This window comes from Alosa alosa, chromosome 9 (assembly GCF_017589495.1).
Source record: "Alosa alosa isolate M-15738 ecotype Scorff River chromosome 9, AALO_Geno_1.1, whole genome shotgun sequence".
Taxonomy (NCBI): domain Eukaryota; kingdom Metazoa; phylum Chordata; class Actinopteri; order Clupeiformes; family Clupeidae; genus Alosa; species Alosa alosa.
In genome coordinates this window covers 21,814,699-21,829,474 of record NC_063197.1, presented here as the reverse complement: position 1 = coordinate 21,829,474, position 14,776 = coordinate 21,814,699, and the positions used below count along the sequence as shown (strand labels likewise).

At 38.4% G+C, this 14,776-nt stretch overlaps 1 protein-coding gene across 2 annotated transcripts; it reads left to right on the top strand.

Moving 5' to 3' along the window:
* The first annotated feature begins 11 nt into the window (after window positions 1–11).
* Window positions 12–14,667, top strand: mpl (MPL proto-oncogene, thrombopoietin receptor). 2 transcript variants are annotated; one of them, XM_048252310.1, is made up of 12 exons: window positions 12–219; window positions 801–921; window positions 1,190–1,371; window positions 2,138–2,277; window positions 2,531–2,669; window positions 3,569–3,695; window positions 11,461–11,621; window positions 11,968–12,107; window positions 12,187–12,346; window positions 12,455–12,536; window positions 12,776–12,857; window positions 13,185–14,667. In XM_048252310.1, exons 1-12 carry the CDS (start codon window positions 132–134, stop codon window positions 13,647–13,649), a joined length of 1,887 nt encoding a protein of 628 aa, XP_048108267.1. In that variant the 5' UTR covers window positions 12–131; the 3' UTR covers window positions 13,650–14,667. The 2 variants fall into 2 exon arrangements, with proteins under 2 accessions (XP_048108267.1, XP_048108266.1); XM_048252309.1 differs by having other exon boundaries at window positions 11,458–11,621.
* Window positions 14,668–14,776: the final 109 nt, after the last annotated feature.

Here is a 14,776-nt window from a genome sequence, read left to right as displayed (position 1 = left end):
TTTATCACACCTTCAGTTCTCTCTCTCTCTCTCACACACATGCACACGCACAGACACGTACACACACATGCAGTTGTTGATGAAACATGGGTCACTGAGCACCTGATAATAACAGTCTGGTGCCCACCACCATGTTGTTCTGGATGTTTTTTGTCTGGCTGCAAACTTCTTGGATTTTGGCCCAAGACATTGGGCCATCTGTCCAGGTATCGGAGAAAGGTAAGAAATCTGTAATTGGCACATTAACAACTCATTTGTTTTTATATACTTTGTCCCTTATAATGGTTCATAGGTTAAATTCATGACATACTCCTCAGCTGCATCTTAAGTCTTAAGTTGGTTTATTGCAAGCCTTATGTATATAAGATATACATAAGATATACATAAGGCTTGCAATATATCTAGAGTATATCTAATATGCAGTTTAGTATTGCTGCTGATATTCTGCTTAGGCGTATGCACACAAATGACAAATGACATTTTAAGTTCCCTTCTCACACCATAGTGAACTTCATGAACTTAATCTGAGAATGGCCTTTCTCTTTTCAACAAATCACTGAAGTATTGCTACCTTCCAGCACTTTGACACGAATGGTTAGCCTCTAGATTGATGAATTCAAGAATGCATTACATAGAGTAGCAAATGGTTTAAATCTGTTGCTCTTATCTGAAATCATTAGTCATATAATATAATATGTCTTATTCTTAGTGAAGCTTGTAAACGGATGTCAACTGTTGTCAAGTAATGATGATGCTGTTCAATCAAAAGATAATTATCATGATGATCTGTTTTTAAACAGAACTCCAACTTTTGGCTTTGGAAAATGACCCAAAGTGTTTTACGAGAACTGACTATGACTTCACATGCTTTTGGGAGGCCAGAGATGGACACTCTTATAATTTTTCCTATGCTATAGATGAGTAAGTATTCATATAATTGTGAATGTCAATAAATAGTGGTGTCATTATTACACTGAGAGGTAAAATGATGTTTTACACCATTTTGTTCTAAAAGAGAGAGAGATAAAGAGGGAGAAAAGAGGGTGAGTGGCCAGATGAATGCATTTATCACAGTGCATCACTGTGCTTGTGAGCTGTATTGCCCATATCTGTTTGAATCAAAGTAATGTTAAATCAAAAGAAGAGCACTCTGCATATGTAAACACTCACGCGTGCTGTTCCTTCTCAGTGTCTCAGAGACTAAGTCACAGTGCAATCTAACTCAGTGGACAACGGCAAGCGGCACCGTCCTACACATCTGCTTCTTCCCACGCTCCCATGTCTTACTCTACATCCCCATCACCATTAAGGTGGTGGATGCGCTCACCAACATGACAGTCTTCCAGCGGGAGATAAGTATAGATGAAACAGGTGAGCAGAGAACGAAGTGAAGTTTATTTATCTAACACATTTTAAGGCAACTAAAAGTGCTTTTTCATTTATTTATTTTTTACACCCTTGTAAGGTGTTTGGGTCTGTGGGATCAGTTTTCAATGTTTGCTAAAAGAAACATTATGCTATTTATTATTTTTGGAAGAAGCAAGCAGTCACAAGATTTGTGCCTTAACTGTGCCCTTCTCCTAACTTGGCCTGGTGTGTGTGTGTGTGTGTGTGTGTGTGTGTGTGTGTGTGTGTGTGTGTGTGTGTGTCTGTGTCTGTGTCTGTGTGTCTGTGTGTCTGTGTGCAGGAATGTTGTCTATCTGCACCTGCTATTCCCAGACAAAGTTACAAAAATGTTACATTTCAAGCACTTGCACCTTTTCTGATTAAGTTCTAAGAAATAAGCATCAATAATGACCATGTTTATAATTTAATTCCCTCATTTTCTCACACAAAAAATAACTCAATTCATACAATCATAAATCTGATCTCACAGGGGTAAATGGCAAATATGAACCATAAATGATGTCTTTATCATTGGTAATTAAGCTAAGTGAACATCAATAAGTATGTTTACATAAATTGTAATGGCTGTATTGATTTAAAAGCCTAATAATGTGGTGGGTCCACCAGACTTGGGAACATTGCCTGAGTAACAAAAATATGAACACCTCACAATTGTTAAAAATTAAATTGTTGTGCAATCTACCCAGCACCATACTGGTCGAGACCATATCTTTCTCTCTCTCTCGTACAGAATTACCATACCCTCCGAACAACATCTCGGTTGAAAAAACTGGGAAAGCTGAGCAACTGCTGGTGAGGTGGAAGGCAAATAAGCATAAGCAGTATGAGGTCCGATACTTCTCCCAGACAGAGCCTGAGAGGAGAAAAGTGGTATGGGACTCAGATACTCACACTATCTTGCATTCTGTTTATGGTTATAAGCATGTCTGTTTAAACTTTATGCTTACTACATGAAGAAGCTCTGCAGTAAACAAATTTTGTGACAACAGCAGAATACAATGACTGTACAGTATATTGTTTATGCGGTAGTGATATTGCCATATCAAATTTAAATGTCAAAACTCAAGTCTCACTAAACTACACAACTCCCCTATTGCTGTAAGAGAAATTGCATGTCTTTCAGATAGACCATGATAATGCTGTGCTGACATCCTTGGTCTCTGGAGAAGTGTACTGTGTTCAGATGAGAGTCAAGTCCAGAAAGAAAGGATACTGGAGTGATTGGACCGAACCTGTCATGGCCATGGTCCCTCAAAAAGCAGGTAGGCCTACACTTGAATGTGCAGCGAGAGGCAAGACAATGTGTTCCTACTTCCTAGGGATACAAATCTAATCCACTTCACTTCTCAAGTTTATTGTACAATTGTCACAAAAATGGAAGACACTGTATAGTTGTTGTTTTTTTTCATGTCTTTGAAAAAACACTCAAAATACTATGCAATCCAGTGTATATTACTGTAAATACACTGAGAAATATTGCAAAATTTTCTTACAGGAAGCTGAGATATCACAAAATGTGCCTACTGTCTGCTGATTTAAATCTATAAAGGCCTGTCTGTTGCAGAGCAGTACAAAATATGACTGCGGTCTAGTCCTGCACATTCTCTCCGCAAAAATAAATCACGCTTGTCAATTTGTCTCCATCTCCTACTCCATCCCCTACTTTTGCGCATGTAAAGGAGTGTGTGCATAGTGTGTGTTCATTTATGTATGTGCTTGTGTGTGTGTGTGTGTGTGTGTGTGTGTGTGTGTGTGTGTGTGTGTGTGTGTGTGTGTGTGTGTGTGTGCATGAGTGCGTGTGTGTTTATGTATGTATGTGCGTGCCTGTGTGCGTGTGCGTTCGTGTGAGTGTGTGTGATGCCTGTGTGTGTGTACGAAACTTAGCATGCATTCAGAGGGTGTCATAATAATCTTATACTTCAAAATTTGTTTTTGCCTTTTCATTTTAAACTAGGTGGTGCTATACCTCAAATGAGTGAATATGAGATGGGTTGACATGCAGAGACCAACATACAAAAAAATAATTGCCGAAATAAAATACTGCATTAGGTTGTGTTCACTGGGATATTGCAGATTACTGAAATGTACTTGTAGACCTGAAATAGCTATTGAGTATTGACAAGAGCCAGGTGTGTACATGTCATCAACTGATCTTTTGCAGAGGATACGGGGTTCCTGTGTTACACCTCTGACCTGAACAGCATCCAGTGTCAGTGGACCAAGCAAGCCCAGATCAATGGCAGTGCCAGCAACGAGGTGGTCACCATCTTCTACAGAGAAAAAAATAGGTCAGAGTTCACAGTTGCTTCTACCATCAGAGCAATGAGTTTACAAAACATACAACAACAACAATAATCAAAATAACAAAACAAGAACAATAAAAGTAGCCTGGAAAGTCATGAGTTCAATTCTCGCCTTCCACACTTGCCGTTGAGCAAGGCACTGCACCCTGAGCTGCTCTGGAGAATGGCCCTTGCAATAATTGATATATGTAAATAAATGAAAATGTAAATGACCTTGATGCCTATAGCATTTGTTCCCTGAATGGGACAAAAATTGAGCAAGTTTCTCATTACAAATATCAGAGGGGTATTTCACAAAGACAGAATTAATAAATCCAAGATGTAATAAAGTGAAGCTTGATCTAGCGTTGTCTAGTCATTCTAGATCAACACGTTTCACTAACGCCAACGCCACTTTAATTTGAGACCAAGCTTATGCTTCTACAGTGGTTCATATGCAGCAAGCATTTTATTGTCAGTATGCATTTTTGATAACCTAAACTCCTATGGGGAGTTTCCATAGGGCATTTTACAAAACGCATGAGCATACCTTGGCAAATAATGGTCTAAAGTACTCAATATTTTCATTCTATATTGATGTCTTTTTGAACACAGCTTCACAAGACCTGGTGCTAGGGCTCAGTTGTGTTTCTAAGTCATATCAAGTGACCTAGAGGGCTGAAATGTGGTCAGTTCAGAGATGCTTGTTACCCGGCAGAAAAAAAAAAAAACAATATTCTATAGCCTTAAAAGAACTTCAAGAAAACAGACATTAAGACATTATTATTAAAAGGGCTGACAAAGGCGGAACAGTAGTAGTATGGCATTACGAAAAATATATTAAGGATATATATTAAGGAAATATATTAAGGAAACTCAACGGCAATTACAGAACCAGGAATATTACATCAAGCTCACTAACAACCCATTACCTGCGATGAAGAAAGAGCTAGATACACTACTGACTAAAGCAAGAGACTCTGGATGGATTACTGTCAAAGAATATGGCTTTTTACTTTGTGAACATAATAGACTGGCGACCTTCTACATGCTGCCTAAGTCCACAAAGAACCACAGGACAATCCACCAGGCAGACCAATAGTGGCAGCAAATGGAAGTCTGACAGAAACGGCCTCCCAGTAGATCATTTTTTAAAACCCCTTGTGCAAAAGTTACCATCTTATGTCCAGGACACTACCGATGTATTAAATAAAATAAGCAACATGGAAGACATGACTGGGACTTCTTGGTTACTATGGATGTAGAATCTCTATATTCAAATATTGCCCCAGAATATGCCTGTTTATATTTAGTACTGTAGGAATTAGAGTAAGTGTTCCAATTCAGAAAAGAACTGCTTTAAAGACATCAGAATGTATTGCAGGTTTATAGATGACATTTTCCTTCTTTACAAAAGGCAGCCAGAATGATTTAATAGACTTTTTACAACTACCTGGGCAATATGAATAAAAACATCAGTTTTAACATCTGTTTTAACATCAAACTTGAATTTCCCCTTGAGGATCAATAAAGTATCTATCTATCTGTTTTGTCATTAGACACAGTAAGCAAACCAGAGAGATAAAACAGATCATACGGTCTAACTGGAATATCCTCAAAAAGGATCCCTCCCTAAATGAAATTTCAGAACTTGCCTACTTTTTGCTTTAAGCGAGCTCCTACCCTGAGAGACAGTCTTACTCATAGTTACCTCCCAGCTAAGAAAAAAGATTAGTGGTTAAAGAGACCAGTGGGTACTTTTGAAGTGCTTGCAATCATGTAATCACTGTGCGAATGTAACAGGGTGATAAGGGCCAAGGGGCCAATCACAGCAGCCTGACTACGCCACCCTGAAGCCTAATGAGTCAGGGAATCTATAAGAGATTGTACCTCTTTCAGGTTCGTAACTACACAGTGGAGACATGAATTCCAGGAAAACAATATTTATTAAGACAAAAGGTTGGGAAGTGGAGATCTGAGGGTGGCAACTATGGAAGTTCACACCAATACCATGCAAGCATAAAGAAAAGGTTCACCCGTTACACAGCAAAGGTACACAGTAAAGCTACAAGAAATACACCAAAAACATCACACATGTGCTTAAACTAGACCCCCCTCAGAGCCACCTCCCTACTAAATAAAGATGAAAGTTACACAAACAAAAGGACAAGACAAGCAAAACAAAAACCAAACATAACAAATAACCAAACTAAAACCAAGACAAGACAGCAGCACGACCCATGTTACCCCACCAGCATGACTGTGCTGCCTAATAAAACAGAACACAGAAGATTAAACAATGAAAACACCACAATATACATGACAGAAAACCACAAATGTCTATGGGGAGCCAGCATAACTGACAGTAGCACATACAGGGGCTACACCAGTGGCGTCTACATTGCTACTGGCTGCTGCCCCTCTTAAGTAGCACTCCACTGGTGCCAGATTGATTAATTGCCTAAGCCCATGCCCCGCCCCCTTCATTAGCACTGGCAGGTGCTATAGAGCTGGTAAGTCCCGCCCTTTCCGCTATCCCCGCTGGACCTCTAGATCGTTAATGCAAGTGAATGTGAGAAAATAATTATTTTCTGGTCCCGTTTGAATTTTGCCATGAATGTGAACATATGTTGTCTGTGAATTTTTACATAAATTTTAATAAATAAAAAATGTTATATAATTTTTTTAATAAATAAATTTTATATAAATTTTCGTGTAAAGAATGCTACAATTGAGCAGGTAGAAGTTTGATGCGGTTAAACTTTGTGTGAGAGCACTTTGTGGACTACAACTTTCCGCTAGACGACAGCTAACTAGTTTCCCATAACAACCATCAGTTGGTCGAGATGTAGAGGGTTATTAAGATCGACTTTGAACACAGTGAACCATACAACTTTACAATCACACTGTATCATAGTGTTAATGTGTTGAGTAAAGCTAGACATGTTTCAATATTTTTTGTTACCATGTGTGTTTATTCCTGCCGCTACAAAAACTAGCATCTCAGCTAATGTTAGCGATTAGAGCTAGCTCACGTCACAGGCGACATGTAGTCTTTCTCGTTATGTCTTTTCCACAACGGATAGCCGAAGAATCATATAATATACTGTCAAACTCGTAACATGAAAAATTATATTAAAAATTCACAGACAACATAATATGTTCACATTCATGGCACAATTCAAACGGGACCAGAAAATAATTATTTTCTCACATTCACTTGCATTGACGATTTTTCAATCTAGAGGTCCACTGGGGGTTTAGCGGATGGGCGGGACTTACCAGCTAGAGTGTCCCAGTGACGCCACTTCCATTTGCCTCCATGGGACCTATCTTTCAAAAAATTTTGAACGCCAGTCTATGGCGAAAAAGAAATTATTTTCTGGTCCCGGTTGACTTGTGCCTTGAATTACCCATATGATGTTTGTCAATTTTAAAGACAATTTTTCATGTAAAGACATTTGCAGTTTGTTTCGTAACTATTGAATTACAACATTGTGAAAGATCGTAATTCCAACGACTACAAACCCATCAGTCGCGCTAGTGACGTCATTCATCTAGCCACACTAAATTGTACAAGCATACCAGCAACAGGTCTTAATTGGGCTTTCCTTGCCGATGAAAATACCATGAGTCAGAGGATTAAACACATGAGGTAAGTTGTATTCGTCCATAGACTGTACATTAGATACTGTTAAGTGACATAGCAGGCAGCAAGATGCAACCGTTTTCTAGCATAATAGCTAATCTTATCGTTAATTACGTTGACGCATATCGCTCGAGACGAGATGTAGTCCACTGAGCGGATTCGCACAAAACCAACATAACTTTTGAAGTCTATCGAACAACAGTACTTTCTTGATTTGAAAAAATTATCTTTTAAATTCACACACATCATATGTGAAATTGGTGGCACAATTCAAACTGGACCAAAAATAATTGTTATCTCTCCATTAACTCCCGCTCATATTTTTTAAAAGATAGGTCCCTTGTAGCGAAGTAAAACGGAAGTCACTGGGACACTCTATGGGACCTATCTTTCAAAAATTTTGAACGCCAGTCTATGGCGAAAAAAAATAATTATTTTCTGGTCCTGGTTGAATTTTGCCATGAATGTGAACATATGTTGTCTGTGAATTTTTACATAAATTTTAATAAATAAAAAATGTTATATAATTTTTTTAATAAATAAATTTTATATAAATTTTCGTGTAAAGAATGCTACAATTGAGCAGGTAGAAGTTTGATGCGTTAAACTTTGTGTGAGAGCACTTTTGTGGACTACAACTTTCCGGCTAGACGACAGCTAACTAGTTTCCCATAACAACCATCAGTTGGTCGAGATGTAGAGGGTTATTAAGATCGACTTTGAACACAGTGAACCATACAACTTACAATCACACTGTATCATAGTGTTAATGTGTTGAGTAAAGCTAGACATGTTTCAATATTTTTTGTTACCATGTGTGTTTATTCCTGCCGTTACAAAACTAGCATCTCAGCTAATGTTAGCGATTAGAGCTAGCTCACGTCACAGGCGACATGTAGTCTTTTCTCGTTATGTCTTTTTCCACAACGGATAGCGAAGAATCATATAATATACTGTCAAACTCGTAACATGAAAAATTATATTAAAAATTCACAGACAACATAATATGTTCACATTCATGGCACAATTCAAAACGGGACCAGAAAATAATTATTTTCTCACATTCACTTGCATTGGACGATTTTTCAATCTAGAGGTCCACTGGGGTTTTAGCGGATGGGCGGGACTTACCAGCTAGAGTGTCCCAGTGGCGCCACTTCCATTTGCCTCCATGGGACCTATCTTTCAAAAATTTTGAACGCCAGTCTATGGCTTAAAAAGAAATTATTTTCTGGTCCCGTTGACTTGTGCCTTGAATTACCCATATGATGTTTGTCAATTTTAAAGACAATTTTTCATGTAAAGACATTTGCAGTTTGTTTCAGTAACTATTGAATTACAACATTGTGAAAAGATCGTGAATTCCAACGACTACAAACCCATCAGTCGCTAGCTTAGTGACGCCATTCATCTAGCCACACTAAATTGTACAAGCATACCAGCAACAGGTCTTAATTGGGCTTTCCTTGCCGGCGAAAAATACCATGAGTCAGAGGATTAAACACATGAGGTAAGTTGTATTCGGTCCATAGACTGTACATTAGATACTGTTAAGTGACATAGCAGGCAGCAAGATGCAACCGCTTTTCTAGCATAATAGCTAATCTTATCGTTAATTACGTTGGTGACGTACATATCGCTCGAGACGAGATGTAGTCCACTGAGCGGATTCGCACAAAACCAACATAACTTTTGAAGTCTATCGAACAACAGTACTTTCTTGACGTGAAAAATTATCTTTTAAATTCACACACATCATATGTGAAATTCGTGGCACAATTCAAACTGGACCAAAAAATAATTGTTATCTCTCCATTAACTCCCGTTCATATTTTTTTAAAAGATAGGTCCCTTGTAGCGGAAGTAAAACGGAAGTCACTGGGACACTCTATGGGACCTATCTTTCAAAAAATTTTGAACGCCAGTCTATGGCGAAAAATAAATTATTTTCTGGTCCTGGTTGACTTCTGCCTTGAATTACCCATATGATGTTTGTCAATTTTAAAGACAATTTTTCATGTAAAGACATGAAAGTCTTGCAGTTTGTTTCGTAACTATTGAATTACAGCATTGTGAAAGATCGTAATTCCAACGACTACAAACCCATCAGTCGCGCTAGTGATGTTAGCTCATTCACAGCCACACTAGATTGTACAAGCATACCAGCAACAGGTCTTAATTGGGCTTTCCTTGCCGATGAAAATACCATGAGTCAGAGGATTAAACACATCAGGTAAGTTGTATTCGTCCATAGACTGTACATTAGATACTGTTAAGTGACATAGCAGGCAGCAAGATGCAACCGTTAACTAGCATAACAGCTAATCTTATCGTTAATTACGTTGGTGACGTACATCGTTCGAGACGAGAGATGTAGTCCACTGAGCGGATTCGCACAAAACCAACATAACTTTTAAAGTCTATCGAACAACAGTACTTTCTTGGCGTTATCTTTTAAATTCACACACATCATATGTGAAATTCGTGCCACAATTCAAACTGGACCAAAAAATAATTGTTATCTCTCCATTCACTCCCGTTCATAGTTTTTTGAAAGATAGGTCCCTTGTAGCGGAAGTAAAACGGAAGTCACTGGGACACTCTATAGCAGGCAGAGAAGGTCTACCTGCTACACGAACATTATACAACATAAAGAGTTTAAAGATTTTAAAACACAAGAAACATTTAGAAGTAAACATTTCATTAGATGTAACACAACTTTTGTAGTGTACCGTCTCATATGCCCCTGAAATAGTTTTTATATAACGAACAAAAAAGGCGTCTTAAAGATAGAATAGCGGAGCGTAAATATGCGATTAGAAAATAATAATGAGGCCTATCCGATGGCACGGCACTTTAATAGTTTTCATAATAATGATGCTAATCTGTTAAGAGTTGAAGGATTGGAACAAGTACAATTGCCCCCTAGAGGTGGAGACCGCCTCAAAAAATTACTTCAAAGAGAAACACACTGGATCGATAAATTTGATGCATTAAGTCATCCTGGCCTCAATGAGAAGATAGATTTTAGACCTTTTCTGTAGAAAATATGAATTACAATAGAATACCAGTCATGATTTTTGAATGTATGTTGTTATTTATTTTTTGTATTTATTCATGTAACCTTTTTGCATCTCCAGCACAGTATTTGGAATTTAAATGAATTTAAATGGACCTACATAGCCTACATATGCAAAATTACATGTCTCTTTACATGTCTCTAGAGAAATAGTTAAGATTGATGTTAATTGATCATGTGACTATTGCCTTTTCTATAAATTCTCTGACAAATGGGACTCTTCCGTATTACGCCCTGACGAAGACCCAGTGTGGGTTGAAACCGGTTGGCGTTTACTATATGCCCCAGCTTTAAAAAAAAAAAAAGGGTTTTTAACTTATTTTCCTTGGCTCAGTGCGAGAGTTGCCTGAAGTAGGCCATACTGGCTTACCACATTTTTTGACTAAAAACTTAAAGTAACTAAGTAACTAAAGTAATTTGTTTTTTTACTTTAAGAGCAACTGGCACAAGTGGAGTTTACCGACGTTCACAACAAGAGCACTCAGCTTTTTCATTTTCTTTTAACATCACACAGTTCCTCTGATTGTTTTCCAAAAAACTACAGTGTTTCAGCTTTTCAAAGAGGTCAAGCATTTTATTATAGGCCAAGGTGGGAACAGTGGCCTCTGAAGCAGGCGCTGTGCAATTTCAGGCAAAAACTTGAAATTGGTATTGAGAACGAAGCAGTTAAAACGGTGGTGCAGAAAATAGTGTCATTCACACAAAGAGAACAACCACTTTTGATATAGACTAACAGTGAAGTAAAGATTATCTTTTGTTTTCTAACAACTTTCTTCTTACTGCAGCAGGGCATAGTGGAATTAGTGTTTAATGTAAATTTGAGCTTAATCCCTTATCTAGGTTTTGTGAAATACCCCTCTGGGAATTTGGCTATAACAAACTATCATTTAAAACACATGTGCTTGCACTCACAAAAAAGGTAAAAATTAAATTGGGTGCACTTGGGTACAGGATCAGGTCTTGCTTCTCTCAGAATGACCATTGTTCAAGAAACTATAATGTCAGTTCTTGACTATGGTGACATTGTCTTTTACTAACAGCAGTAGATGGGGAAATTGGACACTTTGTACTAAGAACCACGGAAGCACCCTGAGCTGCAGCTTTAATGGACAGCAATCTAGAGCCATCCAAGTGAGCCTCCATGCAGGCTCTGGCCCACTCAGTCGAACATTCTACACGGAGGAATTTACAATGCACAACAGCAGTGAGTTCAATTTTATAGCCTTGCATAATGTTCTCTATGGTCAAAGCAAAATCCTCAATAACATCAAGAAGATATCTATCCTGTATTAACAGAGTCTGTGGAAGGTGTGTTTTCACAGATGCCCTATCTCAATATACAGTTGAAAGAGATTTTACATAAATAAAACACACACATAGAAAAAAAAAACAAATAAATGAAATATTTGCACTACCTGAAAGAACAACTTCATTCTGACATGGCAACGATCATATATACGTTATACGTTATACGTTATAGGATCATATATACATTATACATATACGGGCCCAAAGTGTGGATGGATTTGACCTCTTGTCTGTGTGCTCAGTTAAGACTGAACCACCGATGGGGCTCCGGGCGGAGGCAGGACAGAGGCTTCATCTGCAATGGGATTGTCCCTCTGAGATCCTTGCAAAGCACTTGATATATCAAATACGCTACCGCTCCAAGGATGAGAAAGACTGGAAGGTAAGGAGAAAAAATAAATAAAATCAGCAATATTACTGGTTTGCAAAACAGATTCATTTCAATTTCATTGTGGTCACAGCACTTTGTATGGAACAGCTCAAGGACCAGTACATATCTACATGAACAAGCAAGCAGTCAATACTTCATCCAAGTCAAATCCAAGCCCTATGGTTCTTTCTACGGGGGATACTGGAGTGACTGGTCTAGCATGTTAACTGTTGAAGTACCCTCCAACTATGGTTCGTACAGAGCACAAAAATATAGTGAGATATGATTGTGGAGCTGCTTTGTAAGGTTATGTCGATGCATATTAAAAGGGAGCAGTACAGATTATGTTTTCTGTCCAGGCTTGGTGTTCATTGCGTGTATTCCTCTTGCGATCCTTCTCCTATCGGCTGTGGTTGCCTCTGTGCTTTCACAGTACTTCAGGTTTGTTTCTGTTACTTCAGCATGTTTTTTTTTCTAAACCACCTTAACCAGAATGTGTCACTATCAGAGATGTTCTCCTACAGGAAACACAAACTCTCTGAACCTGCACTTTTTATACCCTGAAATGTGGAAAATATTTTTTAGTATTACATACAATAAGCTTGGTGGAAAAAAAATATATGGTTCAGGCAGCTGTCAAATATGTCTTTAATTATAATAAATGTACTTTTCTCCAACAGTAAAGTCAAACGGTATCTGTGGCCACCAGTCCCCAGACTTGACAAGATACTGGAGAGTTTTCTAGCAGAGGGGCCCCAATGGGTGAACAATGCATTATTTTCTTGTGTTTAACACTGACTAGCTGCATGATATTTATTGATTTCATTCTACAGACAGAAGACATTGCATACTTTAAAGATACAACATTCTGCAATATATTGTGTCTTGTAACATGTATATTGTATATATAACACACAACAAAGGGTAGTCCAGCAGTATTCCTTTCTCTGTGTTCAACAATGTTTTCACTGGCTAGTAACTAATGTAGCAAAAATCTGTCTGCTCTTCCCAGTTGAGTGTAACTGCAGAAATAACTCTCCAACAGAATTTGTTCATTTACGAATAGGCAAAATTATTTCCTGTTTTCAGGAACCGACATTCAGCATTAAGCAGTGTGATGATGAAACCCCTGCCTCAGTGCTGGAGATCCTGTCTGACAACCCTACCAGTTCTGACACCATTCAGGGGAACACAGTCTGCACCTCTGGCCCTGAAACAGGCTCCTACAATTGGGTCGCTCAGAAAGAAGTCGGTGGTCCAGTGGTAGAGGGTTGTGTGGAAGCTGGCCGTGACTATGTGACCCTGACCAGCGAAATCATCCCTTGTCTCCGCGGCAATGAGTATGTGTACGATGACATATCGGTGTCGTGCTCGGCGGAGATGCAATATCACTGCACAAACACACAAACCCTCACTTCTCCCGCCTCAGGCCTTACCCCAACCAGCATCTTCAACCTCTCATATCAGCTGCTCCACGAGCGCGAAGAAGGCTGGGAGGATGAGAACGTCACTCATTACACCAACCTAGATGCTGCAGTCACGGGCACTGCCTGAAGCCTTCAGACAAAGATAAAGAAATCAAATGTACAGAACAGTATGAACTGGACAAAACAGCAACCCCATCCATTACAAAGCATTTTGTTTTTGCTGTGGCTCTGCCATTAACATGCACCTGGCCTGCAACATGCACCAGGTGCAAACATTCCAATTACAAGTCCTAACACACTGGATGAAGACAAACGCAAGTGTAAAGTTCCAGATATGCCACACACTGTGATTACTGGTATTTCTGGAATTTCCCCTTGGGGATCAATAAAGTATCTACCTATCTATCTCTCTATCTACTGAGAGAATAACACATGTAGGGACAGTCTTGTTGAAATCCAGAACCTTTGTGATGGGCCTCCTTAGAAAACATGTTTGTGGGGCAGGCTCTCAGTTGTCCAGTACATTGTATGAAGTAATAGTAGTACTCACAGGGATTACAAAAAAGCAGTGTAAATAGGGGTGGACAAAAACAACTCTGGAAACAGTATTACATATACAACTATAAATATATTTTAATGCTTATACTGTTTGTTGCGTTTTCCAGTGTTTGTGATGCAAAACAATATGTCATGTGATTCAGCAACATTTAAATAGTCTGTGTACATATTCTTGCAGATATTGTCTGGACAACAATGTATATTGTTAGTAAGACAAAATCCCTGTACACTGTCTGTTTTCAAATCCCATGTGCTGGTGATGCAGATATATCAGACTTCAAAAGTAAAGGTCATTGCACACACTGGTATAATATTAGGGATTGTATATTTAGATTCAATGAATGGTACATTTTGCGGTCAGCTTCGCTCTGTGGTGATCTTTTCTTTTGAATAATATAAAATGTGTTATTCTAAGTGTACCCTTCTTTCTTTTGCGTAAAAAACATGCAGAAAATCCATGGTAAACAACCTGAAATGAGCTAGTCATCAGGTACAATTGATTAAATGTATTCTTAGTATGTCAGCTGTTTATATAACTGTTTATATAATAAAAACTATACAGATAGTTAGGAACAAAATTACTCATACCCCTGTCAAATATTGATTGAATGTTTTCTCTTGACCAATACATTTGTCCTGACTGAAATTGGCACTGCCAAAAGGTTGTAAGACAATGTGGTAGAAACATGGAATCAG